Source organism: Rhinatrema bivittatum, chromosome 2 (assembly GCF_901001135.1).
Source record: "Rhinatrema bivittatum chromosome 2, aRhiBiv1.1, whole genome shotgun sequence".
NCBI classification, from domain to species: domain Eukaryota; kingdom Metazoa; phylum Chordata; class Amphibia; order Gymnophiona; family Rhinatrematidae; genus Rhinatrema; species Rhinatrema bivittatum.
In genome coordinates this window covers 689618967-689637880 of record NC_042616.1, presented here as the reverse complement: position 1 = coordinate 689637880, position 18914 = coordinate 689618967, and the positions used below count along the sequence as shown (strand labels likewise).

General features: G+C 43.5%; 1 protein-coding gene across 1 annotated transcript in view; it reads right to left on the bottom strand.

The window, feature by feature from the left end:
• E2F5 (E2F transcription factor 5) overlaps window positions 1-17583 on the bottom strand; it is a 147491-nt gene extending 129908 nt beyond the window's left edge. The window contains exon 1 of the mRNA XM_029591583.1: window positions 17266-17583. Within this exon, the coding sequence (XP_029447443.1) occupies window positions 17266-17436 (171 nt within the window). The 5' untranslated portion in view covers window positions 17437-17583. The remainder of the gene's footprint in view (window positions 1-17265) is intronic.
• Between the last annotated feature and the right edge of the window lie 1331 nt (window positions 17584-18914).

The window sequence follows — 18914 nt, the reverse complement described above, 5'->3', positions numbered from 1 at the left end:
TATATTGCAGCCAAGACAGAGAAAAGACATCTGAAGACCAAAACCCTGGATTTCAAAAATACAGATTTTGGTAAAATGTGAACATATGTTGAGGAGCTAGAAAACTGGGAGAGGATGGGTGATGTGGAGCAGTGGGCCAAAATAAAAAGTTGCTCTAAAAGGCAACAACATTTTATGTAAGAAAAGTAAATAAAAACAAGAGAAACAGAAATTGATATGATTCAGAGTTGACTGAAAATATAAAGAATTCATAAAAATACAAAAGAACTAAGAGAATATCGAGTTATGGTGAAAGAGAAGGAAACAAATTAGAAAAACAAAACCTCAAGTAGAAGAAAGTATCGCCAAAGACGCAAGATGAGGTGACAAAAATATTTTTCAGCTATAACAGAGAAAAGAGGAGGGCCAATGGAAGTATTGTAAGATTTAAGAGAGACATGGAACATTGTGCGGTAAAAGATAAGGAAATAGCAGAATTGTTAAAACAAATACGTTAATTCAGTCTTAACTAAAAAGACCATGGAGGAGGACCACTGCTGGTTAGCAGGAGTACAGATGGGAATGGGTTAAATACAACACCATTTTCAGAAGACAGTGTTTGGGTGGAACTAGAAAAACTGAAATAGACAAGGCTATGGAAGCCTAATGAGATACATCCCAGCATACCATATACCACCATGTACATGCACCCCATCCATCACCATATATCCTACTCCCATCTTCATACACCCATTGCAAGCCTTCTGACCTATACCCTTCCCCACTGAACACTAGCCCTCCCCCCTCCTACACACACACACATATCTACCACCATTCTTCCACCCCCAAAAGAGCAAGTGTCCAGGCAATTATCACTTTCTTTTTTTGGGTGGGTTCCCTTAACATCCATGCAAACCAGTCGGGGGTGGGTGGGGGGGTGGAGAATTCTATAGCTGTTTCTGCCCTTCCTTCCATTAAAGTCACTTGCCCTACTCAGCTTGCATTTTCCATCTAGGCACAAACATGGAATCTAGATTGGAGAGCACACTGGCAGGGTTGGCGAGTGTAGCAAGCAAGGGCACAGCCCCTACTCTATAAATAAGACTGTGGATTTGGTCTGAACAAAGGGCAACCCCATTTCTGTTCCCAGTTCCCTCTTCCCAAGATCAAGCCAGTGCTGACTCAAGGAGTGTTTGCTCCATTGCAACAACAGATTGTAAAGAGAATCTATAAACGTCAGTAAATTTATATCTTCTTCCTTGAGTTTTTACAGGATCTTAAGAATTCTAGTTTATTTAGCCAGATTAACCCTGTTATCGCCTTCTAAAGAGATTGGGGGAAATACCAAAAATGACATGGAATACTGAGCTGATGATTTCCATGTATTACCTGCAAGGGCTCTAAGTTCTTTTGCCTGGGTGGTAACACCTAATATGGAATGTAGCACTGTGTAGTCAGGATTATTTTTACTTACCATATTTAAGAACATAAGAAACTGCCATACTGGGTCAGACCAAGGGTCCATCAAGCCCAGCATCCTGTTTCCAACAGTAGCCAATCCAGGCCATAAGAACCTGGCAAGTACCCAAAAACTAAGTCTATTCCATGTTACCATTGCTAATGGCAGTGGCTATTCTCTAAGTGAACTTAATAGCAGGTAATGGACTTCGCACTATAAGACGCAACTGACCATAAGACGCACCTAGGGTTTAGAGGAGGAAAATAAGAAAAAAAAATATTCTGAACCAAATGGTGTGCTAAAATATTTAATAAAATATAACAGAATAATATTTCAACCATGTAAAGTGAGCAGCAGTAATAAGAAACATCATCATCACTGTCATTAACAAATGAGGAGAGACTAAAGTTCAAGTACTCTTCTAGTTGTCTGGGAACCCCAAGAACTCATCGCTAGTGTCAGAATTTATGAAGCGCAGTTGCTCACAATCACTGATATCACTTTCTTCTTTATCTTCATATATGATACCATCTCAGTGCCATCTAAGGATTGCTAATGCCACATGTTTTGAATGACCATACAACGGTTTCATCCTTCACTAACTGCCATGATGTTTTCATCCATTCACAAACTCGAGTGATAGTGGGCCTCTTCATTCGTCCAGTAGGTGTCCGATCATGATTTACCAGCAGCCGCCCATTTGTTCCACTCTTCATGCATAAAGACTTTAAACGGTTTGTTGATGGAAACGTCGAGAGGTTGCAACTAGCTGGTAAGACCCCCATGAATTACAGCTAGATGAGTCTTCACTTCTTTGAAGCTCTTTTTTTTGTGGTTTCGCTAATATGTGCTCTAAACTGGTCAAGCACTAATAGGGCAGGTTTTTTCAAAGCCCTCCAGGATGTTTGGACCACACTTTTTCAACCCATACTCATTCCATTTTCATCCATCCCTCTCATGAACATGCACAACTCCTCCTCATGGGATCGCTTCTTTTGGCATGTTTTTCCTTTTGAAAATTAACATCGGTGGCAGTTTGGTGCCATCTGCACAGCAGGACAACACAACCGCGTAATGGGTTTTCTCATGTCCTGATGTTTTCACATTTATGGTTTTGGCACTATCAGATCCTTGACTCATATTCTTTTGGCATTTTTTGCACAATTCTAGTTTTGGTGCACATAGCAAGGCCACACGCCTCATAAATCTGTAGCACCACGATGGTGATCCAGGAAAATCCTGAATGCCTCTCTACAGCAATGCGTTTGGCTTCATATATTATCATTTTTGTAGAGACTGAGAAGCCATTATTCCTGTGACGTGTGATCTATTCTTTCATGTCCACATCTAACTGTGGCCTCTTTGCAGCATGCCCACGAAAAGTATGCTTACTTTTATCTGCTTATACCCTTACTAGCAACTGTACCCGTTCTACGCCCGGGCGGCGAGCCTTTTTACTGGCACATATGCTCTTGTATGGAAGCGTTAGCTGAAAAGGAAAAACGAAATTGTTTTCACCCAGGGCAAGGGACGTGGAGGCACATTTGCTAAAGCCAGGGCTGGCAAAGTTTATTTACCAAGCTGTCTCTCGCATTCCCCCACACCCCCTCTTCTCTCTCACCGGCATTCCTCTCCCCTCATAAGCTCCTTCTCTCTGAAACCCACACTCAAGCATCCCCCCACCTCCCTCTCTTACCTCCCATGATCTCTGCCACCCCCCCTCTCTCACACATTCTCTCTCACCGGCATCCCCCCCCATATGCTCTCTCTCACCCTCCCTGACACACATTCTCTCTCACCAGTATGCTGCGGGACCCGTGCCGTTCGCGGCGAAGATGAAGTCCCAGCACCCCATTTGCGGCGAAGATGAAGGCCCGGCGCGGCACACGGGGGGCCTTCCATTTTCGCCTTGAGCAGAAAATAGCGGAGACCCTGGCATGCCGCGAAAGGCGTGCGTCACGCGGCACACGCTCCGTTCGCGGTGAAGATGAAGGCCCGGGCACGCCGATCGCGGCACAAGGGTTCCTTCCCTTTTCACTGCAATCGGCGCGCCCGGGCCTTCATCTTCACCGCGAACGGAGCGTGTGCCGCGGGACGCACGCCTTTCGTGGCATGCCAGGTTCTCCTCTGCTATTTTCTGCTTGTCCCGCGATGGCTGCTGTCCTTTTGGTTTTGAATAGTCTTCCAGCAAGGGAGAAAATCTGCCGGAAGGAGGAATTCTGCGCAAATTCTGCATTCCGCAGTAGTGCAGAATTCCCCCAAGAGTACCTCTTGTAGCTGGTGTTGTGACATGGCCGCTGTACGGCGTGTTTGAGCCGCCTGCGCCATCTATCAGCGGGCTGGGGAACATGCGCAAGCACTGACGGACACACTACCAAGCCCGATATATTATAGATAGGGGACACTTTATAAGGGGGACACTTTATTGGAGGACACTTTCTTAGGCCCCATTCACACGACCGTATTTTGTTTCCGCAGTACATGGATCTGCAAAAAAAAATGGACGCAACACAGACGTCAGTGTTTTTCAGATCCGCAAATGGATACGGTCGTGTGAATGGACACTTACGGGGACACTTGATACATGAGCACTGCAGTCTGCAGGAGGGAAATGCACACATGCACAGCAAGCAGTTACAGGCTGGAGCAGGCATGTGGGGCAGCTAAAGGAAAGCCTGCACCCACACACCGATCCTTCCAACAGTGCACCACTCCCTCCAACACGCACCGGCAACCTCACCGTCCTGCACGGCACCAGCCGCCTCTCCCTCCTGCATAAACTGCCCATTTTTGGGGAGCTACAGACTGGCACTGAGAGGGCGCGAGGCCAGGGCATCACAGAACAGGAACTAAGGGAATTAAAGTGAGTGACCGCCTGGTATCACCACAGGAGTGCGGGGCTCGTTTTCAGTAGGTTTCTTCTATGAATTTAGTCGTTAGAATTTGGAAACACGCTCAGCGAGCGTGGGGTAGCTCCAAACTGCTTTGGAGACGGAAATTACTGATTTGCTACACTTCCTGTGGGGGTATATGTACCCGTGCTGACGTCAGATCCGTCTCCAACTGCTAGCACGAGCACACAATACCCATTTGTTTTGAGTCCATCTGCTACACGCTAGGAAATTGTTTTTACAGGTGAGAAGCCTTCATGATAATTAAGACTACTGCATGAACACGATTTTTATTTTTGGACTTGGCCATAGAAGCAGTCCTGTACTTTTTGTTTATAGAATATTTGTATTAGCATTTCACAATTATAATAAAATTGCAACATCATAACATATCTGTCACAGCCCAAATGCACAAGTATAATACTAAAAACAATACACTAGAAATGCAACCACACCCATCCCAACCCTGTACCCCATACCACACAAAAGTCAATACAGAAGCTAAAGGAGGGAGGAACATATACGTACAAAGGACAACCTGCATATCATAGAACTGCCAGTATCTGATCCAGCTAATGCATATCAATGTGTGACATAATAACCTAAAGAAGAATATTAAGAAGACAACTGTATCCCTGAGACAGACAGGGGACAATGCTGGCTTGGAATTATCTTGACACAGAGCTCCACAGGCAACAATATGAAACTCTGCCAAGATTGTTGATGAAAATGTTTCTTATCTGAAGCATCGCTGCTTGATTTATGTTCCATTAAGTAAAGGTGCAGCATAGACGCCCTCCAAGAGGCAAACGGTAGGACCTGTCACCTCCAACCACTTGGCTAAGATAAGCTTCAGAGCAACTAGACATCCTTAGATCAGCAAGAGTTTGGAAGAAATACACATCTCGACTGTGTGACCTAAAACAAAATGCAGCAGACCATGAAAACTGGTCCTTAAGAATTCGTGTGTAGAAGTCTAGCAATTGTACCCAGAAAAAGTTATACCACTTTAAACTCCCATAGACAGTGCACAAAAGATGCTGTAGGATGCAAACATTTAAGACATTTGCCTGAATCCATGAGTTTTGCCAGAAAGGCTTTGCTAGCCAAAAGATAAGCCTATTAATAACCCTGAAATGTAGCTCTCAAAATATTACTGTTCACAGCTCTCTCCATCAAGGTGTTATAGGTAAATATATCAGCTGTCGGGTGTCAGGTGATACCAGCTGAAATACTGTTCATTTGGATTTTCAATTCATTGAATATTATTGACTTCACTTCTGGTATCACATGGCAATACTGTGTGCATAAGGAAAAGCTCTTCTGATTTTATACGAACTCAATTACGCTGAATATCGATGCGATATCATCAATGTTGACATATCCAAGTCCTGGTTCAATTAATTGCCCCTGAGGCAGCTCTGTGCAAAAGAGCGAAACTCGGCCAGAATCGGGCATTTTAATAAAGGTCTTGTTTTCATCATCCGATTCCTATTGTCTCCAAAAAACCCTTGAACACAGCTTTTGTATTAATTTGAGATCTTTTTGAAGCAAAACTAAAGGGACCCCATAGTCAAAACATAAAGCAATTTTGGTATCAATGTCATTTTAACTAGGGCTATGCACCCCATTAACAAAAAGGGAAAGTCTCGCCAACTCTTCAATTTAGTATGAATTTCTCGTATTACAGGGGAAATATTTAAATGATACCAAGTAAGTGGATCACTGTTAACTTTAATACCAAAATATTGAATTGCATTCCCAGCCCACAATAAGGGGAAATCAGACCCTCAACATCTAACACTTCAGATTTTGACAAATTCAATTTCAAACTAGAAAAGCCACCAAAATCGATAATTTTTAACATGATGGGAAAGGAGCTTGTTGCCTGATTTAAAGTCATTAATACGTCATCCGCAAACTAACTCGTGTTCCTAAACGCACTCCCGTTACTCGTTCATCCATCTTTATCTTGCGAATGAGAGGCTCCAGGATAAGTATAAACAATAAATGGGAGAGAGGGCAACCTTGCCAGGTACCCCTCCCCAGAACAAAAGATTCTGAGGCCATCCCATTAATCGATAAAAATGCCTCTGGTTTTTGATAAAGCAGATGAATGGATCCCACAAAACCAAATTTTTCCAAGACAATCTAGAAAGCCCCAGGGCACCCTGTCGAATGCTCTCTCAGCATCAAAACTCACCACCATGGGATCTTTAGGCTTAGTCTTTCTACAAATTTCCAAAGCCAAGAAAAGTCTGCGAATATTTAATGCAGATTTCCTTCCATAAGCAAAACCCATTTGTTCCAGGGAAATCAATTTGGGCATAATTAACGTCAGACGGGTAGCTATAATTTTAGAATAAATTTTGACATCCTGATTCAGTAAGGATATGGGTCTATATGAGCCAGGCTATCCCAGGTCTTTACCCAGTTTAGGCAGAACCACTATCAAAGCAGCCCTCATAGTGTCCGGGACATACTCCCTTTCTATCATATCCTCAAATAAGGTTTTTAAGACTGGTACGACTGAGTCTTTAAGAATCTTATAAAACAGCGAGGGAAGACCATCTGGACCTGGTGACATAAGGGGAGTTCCTGAATGATAGTACTGATCTCCATTTCTGTTATGGGATGATTTAGCCTCCTCAAATTATCCTCAGATAATTGAGGAAGGGATAGGTCCATTGAAAAATTCAGCCATGTCTAAATGCATCGGCTCAATGGCTTATAGATGTTTATAGAAACCACAAAATGTTTCCTCTATGCTTATAATTCATAATCCACTTTTCATCACTCTCAAGGCCCACAATGAAATTTGAGTCCCTTTTAGTTTAACCAATTAGCTAGTAATCAACCAGATTTATTACCATATTTGAAAAGTTATGTCTGAAAGCAAACATTGCATCTACCACTTTCTGATGAATTAGATCATTCAAAATTTGCTGCATGCGCAGATATTTGTCTCGCCACTCAATAGAGGGGACCTGATTCATGTGAATTTTGTAATAAGCTAACTTATGTTCTAAATCTATAATATCTGTATTTATTTTCCTCCTTGCGATTACATAGCTTATGATGTCCCCTCTAAGCACAGCCTTAACAGTTTCCCAGAATAGAGTCAGCTCACTGGCATGTTGGGCATTATAATATATAAATTGTTTCCATATATTAAGTAGAAAATCCTTAAACTCTATTATGTAGCCACCCTGGCATGCACCAATTTCCATCTGGGCCAAAGGAGGTAGCAGAGCCCAAGCTACATAACACTGGACAATAGTCTGAGAAAACTAGAACTTCTATTTATGTATGTATGACAAACTTACGCCCCCCGCACAACATACCTCCTGATTGGACCTCACTATACTCAAGATACCTTTTTGATTTACTCTTATCAAATCTGTCCATAACTGTACCCCACCTACATTGCTGAAGTACATTTATCCAAGGGAGCATCCCCGACACAATTAAAGTCTCCTCCCAATATTTTTGGCGCTGATCCACACTGAGACACGGGTGATAACATCAGTGACAAAAGAATAAGAATAGCAATTTGGGGCATAAATCGATGCAAGTATCAATGATTTACCAAATAACTTCCCCTGAACAATGATATATCCCCCCTCAGTATACAGATAGGTATTTTCTAAGGTAAAGGAGACTATTGTGGAGGAGTATGGCCACCCCACTACGCTCAGAAGACCATGATGAGAAGAAAATTTGGTTGAATCCTCTTCTACCCAATTTAAGATGCTTAGCATCCGTCAAGTGCGTTTCTTGCAGCAATGCCACACTACACTGCAACCTGTTAAGATGAGACAATACCTTTTCCCGCTTAATGGGAGAGCCTAAGCCAGCCACATTCCAAGAGACATACAAGTGTCAGCCATCATGCACACAACTTAGGGAAGATAACCACTGCCCACTATACAGCCAGACTTCCACCTATACGGAGACCCCTTAACACATAATGAAAAAGTGCAATCCTCCCATACGCAGACAAAGCATTTAACAAAATCTCCCCCTCCAGGTAATCCCAAACAAATGCAGCAAATTCCAAGGAAAAAGATAGCGGTATACAGCACACAAGACAATAAGGAGAACCTGTGAAAAATGACATTCCATGAATAATTCCCCTCACATATCCCAGAACTGTCAGATATACAGCCCACAATAACTCAAAGCAACTTCCCATCCCAACTCCCCAACTCCAATATAAGTAATGAATAAAATACACCCAAATATACCTCTCTGATACCCCAAACTCAAAGCTACCAACTTAGATATGTTCTCCTTTTCCTAGAGAACTGAAAGGCACGTAATGTCTGGCCCGGGTGTCCCCAACTGCTGCAATAAACAAATGAACAAACAGAAATAAGTTCAACACCACTTGATTATGAGAAAAATATATGAGCATCCCTGCAATAGAAGCACACGCGCAGGCAGTTCACCTGCCCCAACAGAGGCTAGGAATCGCAAAGCAAAGCTCCAATTTGAAAAAGTAATGTCAACTGGAGCCAGAAAGAAAAGCACTGGTTGTTCAAGCAGAGTCAACTAGCTCAAGTGTTTGGCATCTTCGGCTTTCTCAAAAACATGCTGCTTGCCATCATGCCAGATGTGCAGCTGCACTGGATACTGCAAAGCAAAATGAATTTTCCAGGCCACCAGCAACGAGCAAATTGAAGTAAATTCTCTTCTTTTAGTAGAGACTGCAACCGAATAATCTTGAAAGATTTTGATCTCCCGGTTGTCATATTGCACTACTTGTTTCTTGCAATAGGCCTGCCAGATCTGCAGTTTCTGAGCAAAGTTGAACATTCTCGCAATCACCACTCGTGGGCGATTATTGCCAGCTTTATACGGTCCCAACCAAATACAGCCTGGTAGTCGCTGGTAAATCTAGTCCATCCGGCAGCTAGATATCATCGCTGCCAACCTCTGTTCATCAAATCAATTCAGCAAACCCCACAAAGTGGAGGTTGTTGGTCCGCGACCTATTTTCTAGGTCGTCCGCCTTATCTTCTAATGCAGCCATTTGGGTCTTCAGCATATGAAGGCACCCTGTCGCCGCAAGTATCATCCTCGACAACATCCACTCAGCTCTCCAACAAGTCGAGGAAGGCCCAAGATCTGCAAAATATTTTTTGAGATCTGCAAGTTGTTACAGAATAGTATCAAATTTGCTCTCCGTCGCAGTAGTAACTGCCACTACAATGTCGGAGACAGACATAGCAGCCACACTATCTTTGGGAGCAGTACATGGATCAGCGGCCATGTTGTTGGCACCAGGCTTCCCCTTTTCTTTTTTTTGCGAGTTTTACCAGCATAAGCATTGGGGCTTTTTGCATAAAGTTAGCGATCAACATAAAAAAGTGATCTGCCTCTTTGGGAGCATTGCAGCCGCAAAAATGCATGGATGGGAAAGATTGAGGTCAGACACCTAGACCTCCAGAAAGCACGTCCTATCTCCGTTGCATCACATAACCAGCAGTCCTGTACTTTATCCCTACTATCTGCATATCAATATCCCAGACTGTCGAAGCAGAGTATAATATTGCAGCTGCATCACAAACATCAGGCTAATTGGTTAAGGGCAATAATCTCCATGCTTTCTGTTAAGGGTAGTAACTGCCACTCCCCAAGCATCCTTTTCTTTAATTCCAACCTTTAGTCTTTAGGGATCCTCAGTGTTCATACCATGCCCTTTTGAATTTGTTTTCATCATCGCTTCTGGAAGGGTATTCCAGGAATCTACCACACTCTGTGAAGAAGCATTTCTTGATGTTGGCTCTAAGTCATCCCCCCTGGAGTTTTGTTTTTTTAAAGAGAAAGAGAGAGAGAGAGAAGAATTGGTGCCTGCCTGGGAGGGGGTGGGGAGGGGGTCTGTGTGTGTGTGCGTGTGCAAGAGAGAGAATGCATGCCTGCCTATGAGTCTGTGTGTGTGAGAGAAAATGGGAATCTGTCTGTGTATATGTGAGACAGAATGAATGAATGCCTGGGGGTCTGTCTGTGTGTGTGAGAGAGAATGAATAGGTGCCTTTCTGGAGGTCTATGTATGAGAATGAATGAGAGTCTGCCTGGGGTCTGTGTGGATGAGAGCCTGTGTGTATGTATGAGGGAATCTAGGGAAGTAAGAGCTTTTTTTTGGGGGGGGGGGGGTGAAGAAGGTCTTAGAGCCTGTGTATGAGAGTGTGTGCATGTGTGACAGTATGTGTGAGAGAGAACGAACATGTGTGTGTGTGTGTGAGTGAGAGAGAGAGGTTAGAGTCTATGTATCCCCCCAGCCCCCTAATCCTTGATAATCTTAGGGTGACTGAAATCAAGAGTTCCCAAGTATGGTCAGCAGTGGCTTTTTTTAAAATCCTTATTAGTTTTAATTATTGGGTGTTATTTGATGTGTGCTGTTTTGAAATTTTTAAATGTATATGGCTTCAATTAATAGAAGTTATTCTATTTGTCAGTAGTTTTAAAATATTCGGAGTATGATTTTATTATAATTGATGCTTTATGTTTCTAGATTTTTATTTGGTTTAGGAGGTATGGTGGTTCTGTTTTTCCACTGTTACGCAGAGGCTGGCATCTCGAGGTTTCCATTTCAATTTTTGTCTGCATATTGCTGGTTCTAATTTGTGATCCTTTATTCTGTATTTGGTTAGGGTCTGTGTGTTCTGCATGTGTTTTTGAGGTTAAATATTCTACTAATGTGTCATTTCTATGTAGGGATCTATAGAAGCTTGGTTTGTTCTGTTTTCCTAATAGGAGGCATATTGGGGTAGATTTTAAAAAGGAGCGGGTGGGCGTACATGTGCGCAAGCTACCCAGCGCGCACACATGCACGACCGATTTTATAACATGCGCGCGCATGCTATAAAATACGGGGTCGGCGCACAAGAGCCTGCTCCGAGCCACGCTGCCTTCCGCCCTTCCCTCCCAGACCGCTCTGAAATCGGAGCGGCCTCGGAGGGAACTTTCATACCCCCCCTCCCCATCTTCCCTACCCTTTCCCCCCTACCTTTTTAGTCTTCTTTTTTTGTTTTAAAACTTACTTCAGCCCTGGGGCTGAAGTAAGTTGTGCGGCCGGCCGACTGCCGGCGCACAATCCCTGGCCCAGCAGAGGCCTCTGGCCATGCCCCCTCCCCGCCCTTTTTATAAAAACCTAGGACTTACACGTGTCTCGGAGCTTTAAGCCTGGCACACATAACCTTTTGAAAATCCGGCCCATTGTGTTTTAGTGCCTAGTGCACTGTTTGCAGGGTCTCCCTTTCAAAGGACTATAACTGTTAGAGTGCTGACTGTTAGGGCTGTTTTGGAATGAGAGGTTTATTATATGGTAATTGTAATTTAGTTTGCTCATGGCTTTCTGGACACCAAGCCCACACCCAACATGCATTACAATAGTCCTAATACCATATGTATTAACAAGGGTCTTTTTGGGTTTTATGCAGGGTTTTCTGGTTCACACCACAGCTGTGCATGTAAATGTATACATGCTGTGATATTTTTTACTTCAAAAGACATTACCTTGAATGCGTTTTTTCATGTTAAATCTTTTATTATGAATGCATAATTTGAAATTGGGTGTGGAGAGGGCCATGGTAGGAGGAAGGCTGGGCACAAAGCAGTAAGATTCACTTAGGGAGCCTAATACCCTTGCACTGATCCTGATTAGTAAAAGAATACAAATTAAACATTAAAAAAAAAAAAAGGACCTTGCACAGTGGTACAGTGTAGCGATACGCTGGTGGTTGATTGGGGGGGGGGGGGGAGAAAGAGGAGACAACACCGAATGCTTTGTGAAAGGAAGTTGCGAAATATAAGATTTTAATAAATAAATAATTAATTGGCCCCCAGGCACCAGAGACTCTGGCTATGCCTGTCTGCACCTCCTCTTTTCCAGGGTGTACATATTTAGATCCTTCAGCCTCTCCTCATAAGTCTTCTGATACAGACCCTACATCATTTTCATCATCCTTCTCTGGACCACCTCCATCCTGTCCTTATCCTTTTTGAGATATGGGCTCCAGAACTGAACACATCTCTCTATGCAGCCCAGCACTCTTCTAGCTTTAGCGATCACCTTGTCACATTGCTTTGTTACCTTTAGATTACCAAAAACTATTACACCAAGGTCCCTCCCCCAGTCCATGTGCATTAGCAGTTTACCCTGCATGACATACTGCTCTTTTGGATTACTGCACCCCAGATGCATGACTCTGCACTTCCTGGCACTGAATCCCAGCTGCCAAGTCTTTGACCACCCCAAGCTTTCTTAAATCACTTTTCATTCTCTCTACTTCAGACATAGCCACTCTATTGCAGATCTTAGTATCATCCATAAATAAATTTTATTTTCTATCCCTTCAGCAATGTTGCTCACAAAGACATTGAACAGAACCAGTCCCAACACCGATCCTTGTGGCACTCCACTTAACACCATTTTCTCTTCAGAATAGGTTCCATTTACCGTTAGATGCTGTCTCTGTCAATCAACCAGTTTGTAATCCACACCTTGGCGCCCGCTCCCAAGCTTCTGATTTTATTTATGAACTTTCTCTGCAGGACTGAATCAAAAGCTTTGCTGAAAATCAAGTATATCACACCGAGAACTCTTCCATGATCCAATTCTCTAGTCACCCAATCAAAAAGAAAAAAAAAACAAAACAAAACTCGACCACCATCATCGTTCTCCAATCTTGCAGCACCACTCCCATTTTCAAGGAGCTGATGAATAGGTCTTTCAAGGGAGCTTTTGAAAAGTTACCTCTGTATGTACAAAAAGCTCAATGCGGTTAATTTTAAACAAGGATAAAAATTTACAGTAGAACAAAATACATAAGCAGAAAAAAGAAACTAACCAAAACAAACACTATCTGAATTCAAGAAAGCAAGGAACAAGCAAGAAAGGAGCCCCCCCCCCCAAAAAAAAAAAAACAAAAAACCCCAAGAAAACAAACAAGGAACCTGACAATACCAACAAAACTGAGATACCACTCTGCCAACCCTTGAAAATACAACAAAACCATGAATTCTTCAATAGACTGTTTTTTCCTATTTAAAAACTCTATTACCTCCTCCAGTGTTACCTAACTTTTATCTATGAAATTTTCCATGTTAATACCCTTATGTTAATCCTATTATTTTATCCTGTAAACTGTTATGATGGCATAACCGAATACACGATATACAAAACATATTAAATAAAATAAAAAAATAAATAAATGGGGTTCTCTGAAAGAGAGAAAGCTTGTAGAGCCAGATAAGGATTGGCAGGCTAAATAGGCAATCTTTTTCTACCATCATAATTATACAGCAACCATCAAGGGCCCTGATTTTTACAGTCTATGGGACTGATGAGCATGGGGTGACCTGCACAGTGCAGCAGTTACTATCCCTAATAGAAGCAAGGGATTATTATCCTTAACCAATAAGCCTTGATGCTTTTGATGCAACTGCAATATTGCTCTCTGCTTCGGAGAAGGGGGGGTGGGTGCTAAAAGAAAAGAGAAATTTGGATTCAGGGACAACGTACAGGAGCCATGACTTTTTTTTTTTTTTTTAAACACAGTCTGGGGTACTGATGCTCAGACATTAAGAAAAAAACAAAACAAAGGACTGCTTCTACAGCACATCAAGCAAAACTGACTAATACATGGAGGTAAGCTGTACGGCGTGGCAGATACTACCATGGGAAGCTTGCTGGGCAGACTGGATGGCCCCTCTGTCCTTTTCTGCTGTCATGTCTATGTTTTCTATGTGTGTTTCAACTGATCAATATACACAGGTTCATTTATTCAGGGAAATGTACATAGATAACTTCAGACTTGCTCTCCACCATGACCAGGTTTATCCAGTCAAGCTGAAGCCCTGTACTCCCAGCACCCCATGCCACCTCTTTTTACGCGGCTAAAACTTATCCAGTGAGGGGCAGGAAGGAAATATTTAATCACCAGGCTTGTCTGGTTAAGTTACAAACTTTCAGGCCGATTCAGAAAAACGCGCAGGAGAGCTGGCAAACGCCCGCTCTCTCGGCACGCGCACAGCCCGCTGTCCTGGGCGCGCAATTCAGGAAGGGTTGCCTATGCAAATTAGGGCCTGCGGTAAAAAGAGGTGCTAGGGACAGTAGCCCGCCCCTAGCGCCTCTTTTTTGACGGAAGCGGCGGCTGTCAGCGTGTTTGACAGCCGACTCAATTTTGCCAGCGTCAGTTCTCAAACCCGCTGACAGCCACAGGTTCGGAAACCGGACACCGGCAAAATTGAGCGTCCAGTTTTCAACCCGTGAGCAGATTTTACATTTTTTTTTAAATTATTTTTTAACTTTTAGGACCTCCGACTTACTATCGCCATGAAACTTAATATCGCCATGATATTAAAATGTGCAGCCAAGCCGCACATTTTACTTTCAGAAATTAGCGCCTACCCAAAGGTAGGCGTTAATTTCTGCCGGTGCCGGGGAAGTGCACCCTCCAACTTAATATCATGGCGATATTAAGTCGGAGGTCCTAAAAGTTTAAAATAATTAAAAAAAAAAATTTTAAATCTGCTCACGGGTTGAAAACTGGACGCTCAATTTTGCCGGCGTCCGGTTTCCGAACCCGTGGCTGTCAGCGGGTTTGAGAACCGACGCCGGCAAAATTGAGAGTGATTGGATTCAGACATCAACCAACATCAGCTCTGACTTTTACAGTATAGGATATGCAGATATAAGGGAATAAAGTACACGACTGCTTCTACAGCCAAGTCTAAAAACAAAGCATGTCAAGCATCGTCTGAATTTTCAAGAAGGCTCCTCACCCAGTAAAAATGTTTCTAGCAGTCATTTATGAGTTTGACAATTACTTAGTTTTGATTGTAAACATTACTACCCTTATCATAAGGGTTGGGGTAACTGCTCGGAGAAGTTACTGCCCTTAAGAGAAACATGGGTAACCTGCTCGGCATAGCAGATACTACCGTAAGAAGATTGCCGGGCAGACTGGATGGACCATTTGGATCATTACTATGTTTTTGAATATGGAGCTGTAACCTATCAGAGAAAAGGAGCGAGACATTTCGCTTTTATGAGCTGCAGTTTGTGGCTCTCGGAAGACTTACAATCACTCAAAAGTACAAACTAGCAGACCGATACAGTACAGTTCGCGGGAGAGCGCCCGCTCTCCCGGCGTGCGCACAGGCCAGTGTCCTGTGCGCGTGATTCAGTAAACCAAAATATTTAAATTAGGGCCCACGGTAAAAAGAGGCACTAGGGACACTAGCTCGTCCCTAGCGCCTCTTTTTGGACAGGAGCGGCAGCTGTCAGCGGGTTTGACGACCGACGCTCAATTTTGCCGGCGTCTGTTCTCGAGCCCGCTGACAGCCACAGGTTCGGAAACCAGACACCGGCAAAATTGAGCATCCGGTTTTTAACCTGCAAGCCGCAGGCTGTTTTTAAATTTTTATTTTTTTTTTTAACTTTTGGGATGTCCGACTTAATATCGCCATGATATCAAGTTGGAGGGTGCACAGAAAAGCAGTTTTTACTGCTTTTCTGTGCACTTCCCCAGCGCCAGCAGAAATTAACGCCTATCTTAGGGAAGGCGCTAATTTCTTAAAGTAAAATGTGCGGCTTGGCTGCACATTTTACTTTCTGTATCGCGCGGGAATAACTAATAGGGCCATCAACATGCATCTGCACGTTGCGGGCGCTATTAGTCTTGGGGGGGGGGGGGAGGGGGTCTTGGACCTGTGCTTTTCACGCGCTATTACCCCTTACTGACGGGCCGATACAGTACAGTGTGCTCCAACAGAGCGCACTGTTAACCTGCCACTGGACGCGCAACATGCAAATGCATGTTGATGGCCCTATTAGGTATTCATGCAAGATTCAGAAAGTAAAATGTGCAGCCAAGCCGCACATTTTACTTTCAGAAATTAGCGCCTACCCAAAAGTAGGCGCTAATTTCTTCGGGCACTTAATATCATGGCGATAATTAAGTCGGAGGTCCCAAAGAGTAAAAAAAAGAAAAAAAAAGAAATTTTGAAGTCGGCAGGCGGCTGTCTGGTTGAAAACCGGTCGCTCAATTTTGCCGGCTTCCGAGCCCGTGGCTGTCAGCAGGCTCGAAAACAGACGCCGGCAAAATTGAGCGTTGGCTGTCAAACCCGCTGACAGCCGCCGCTCCTGTCAAAAAGGAGGCGCTAGGGACGCGCTAGTGTCCCTGGCGCCTCTTTTTGCCCGTTTCTACCGCCGGGCCTCATTTAAATACTGTATCGCGCGCACAGGCGAGTGACTTTACTGAATCGGCCCGTGAATAAGGGGTAAAGCTAGCGTGTCGAAAACGCACGTACAAATGCCGGTTAACAGTACGCTCCATCGGAGCAAACTGTATTGTATCGGCCTGTAGGAGAGCAAGACAATATTGTTTAACCGATATTAATCTACAGTATACTTACATCTTGCAAGAAACCCATGGCAAAATGCTTTTTAATTATGCTAGTTGGAAAGAGGGTCCTGAAAAGTTGAGATTTTCTTTGTTAAACATTTAAATCTATCACATTTCTCTCTCTTTCTGATAGGCTTGATTTGTTATACAAAGCTTCTGCCCTGAAGTAGCCGTGCCTATGCTAAACGCAATGACAGCACCTGATTCAGAAAGACTGCCAGCCGAATGGTTTCTGCCTCCCCACGACGCACCCCAAATTTTCTCCAACACTATAACCCGCAGGATCTCCTCCAGCGCTAACTCAGCTAAGGCTAGAAAGTCTCCGACTGAGTTTCCACGCGCTGAGCCATGGGGTCCAGCTCTCCGGGGTTTTCTCCCCACTTGCGTACGGTTATAGCGTGCGGCGCACACGTCTTTACCTCTTTTTGGAATCAGACACAGCCAATAACTGCTTAGCCCCCGCCTGAGAGCTTCTTGGTCAGCGACTTCCCGTAAACGGCGCAGAAGCCCCGACACTCACCGCCTTCAGGTCCAGCACGCCGTTCTTGGCCTCCTGCAGCAGCGACACGAATTTGGTGGTGAGCAGCCCCAGACTCTTTTCGTGGCGGCCAGAACTCACCGACTCCGCCATGTCTCCCTCCAGCCCAAATCCCTGCACCACACACAAACCCACCGGGGCAACAATAAGCATGAAACCGGCCCGGTCGCAGCTCCGCTGGCGGTTTAAATTGCAGGAAGTGATGTCACGGGCTCGCCGTTACCTGGAGACGCCAGGAAAAGAACATCCGGAAAAGCTGATTGTGGCGGCTGGAAAGCCTATAGACTAGAGAACGTGGAGTTTTGTTTTGTTTGTGAGGCACTCTGGTCTTAGGAAGGGAGATTTTATAACTTTTTGCATAGGGCTGAACACTGCGGATAGCTTTTACCGCAGATTTTAGCACAGATTTTATGAGCATTGGTTTTCCGAACCCACTGACAGCCATAGGTTAGGAAAACGGAGGCTGGTAAAATGGAGCGTCTATTCTCCTAACCTGACCAGCTGGTACTTTTTTTTTTTTTTTACATTTTTGGTTCCTCTGACTTAATATTGCCTGCACATTTTATTTTCAGTATCCCGGGTGAATAACTAATAGCCTCATCAACATGCATTTGTATGTGATGAGCGCTATTAGTTTCGAGGGGGGGGGTTGGCCACGCGTTTTCGACTCACTAAACCCCTTACAGTATAAGGCAGGGGTCAGGAACCTTTTTGGCTGAGAGAGCCATAAACGCCACATATTTTAAAATGTAATTCCATGAGAGCCATACAATATGTTTAAAACTAAATACAAGTAAATGTGTGCATTTTATGAAAGATCACACTTTTAAAGTACAATAAGTCTCTGAAAATATTACACAGGCCTTAAGACACCAATACATCTCCTATTAGGAAAACGGACCAAGTCAGGCTGCTATAGAGTCCTACACAGAAACTACACGCCAGCAGAAAACCTCACCTGAATCACGTGCTGTCCCTCACCTAACATAGAATAAAGAGACCAAAACGCATAACAAGAAGCATGCAGACAAAAACTGAATTGGAAACTGCAACAAGCCAGAGTCTCTGTATGCAGTGTAACAAAGGAAAAAAGAAACATCACCCATCCTTATAAAACAAATCAAGAAATATAAAATCATCAGCAGTAAAACTGTACTAACAAAAAGAACATATTTCGAAACAGCTGATGAGTGGAATATCCAATAATTAAAAACTCATATAAAACATTTCCAGATACCAACAAAATATTTCAAAATAGCAGACACAAAGACTCAGTAATGAAAAATAATAAGGATACAAAAATTTTTTTGCTCTGCATACCTGGGAATGTTTGATATCCAGGTGTCCTGAGATTGTTCTGAATTAGCAGGAGGTGGGGTGGTTTGCTTGGAACTTTCTCCTCTCTCAGTCACATAGCAGCGCTCTCTCTCACACTGGCTCTCAATGACACACCTATACACACATGCTCTCAGTACTCACATATACACGTTTTTTCTCTCTCACTTATATAGGCTCTTAATTACACATTTACACACATGCTGTCTATCTTTTCACGCTTACACACACACACAGGCTTTCAATCACATAAATACATGCTGTCTTTTTCTCTCACACACAGACTCTCATTCACA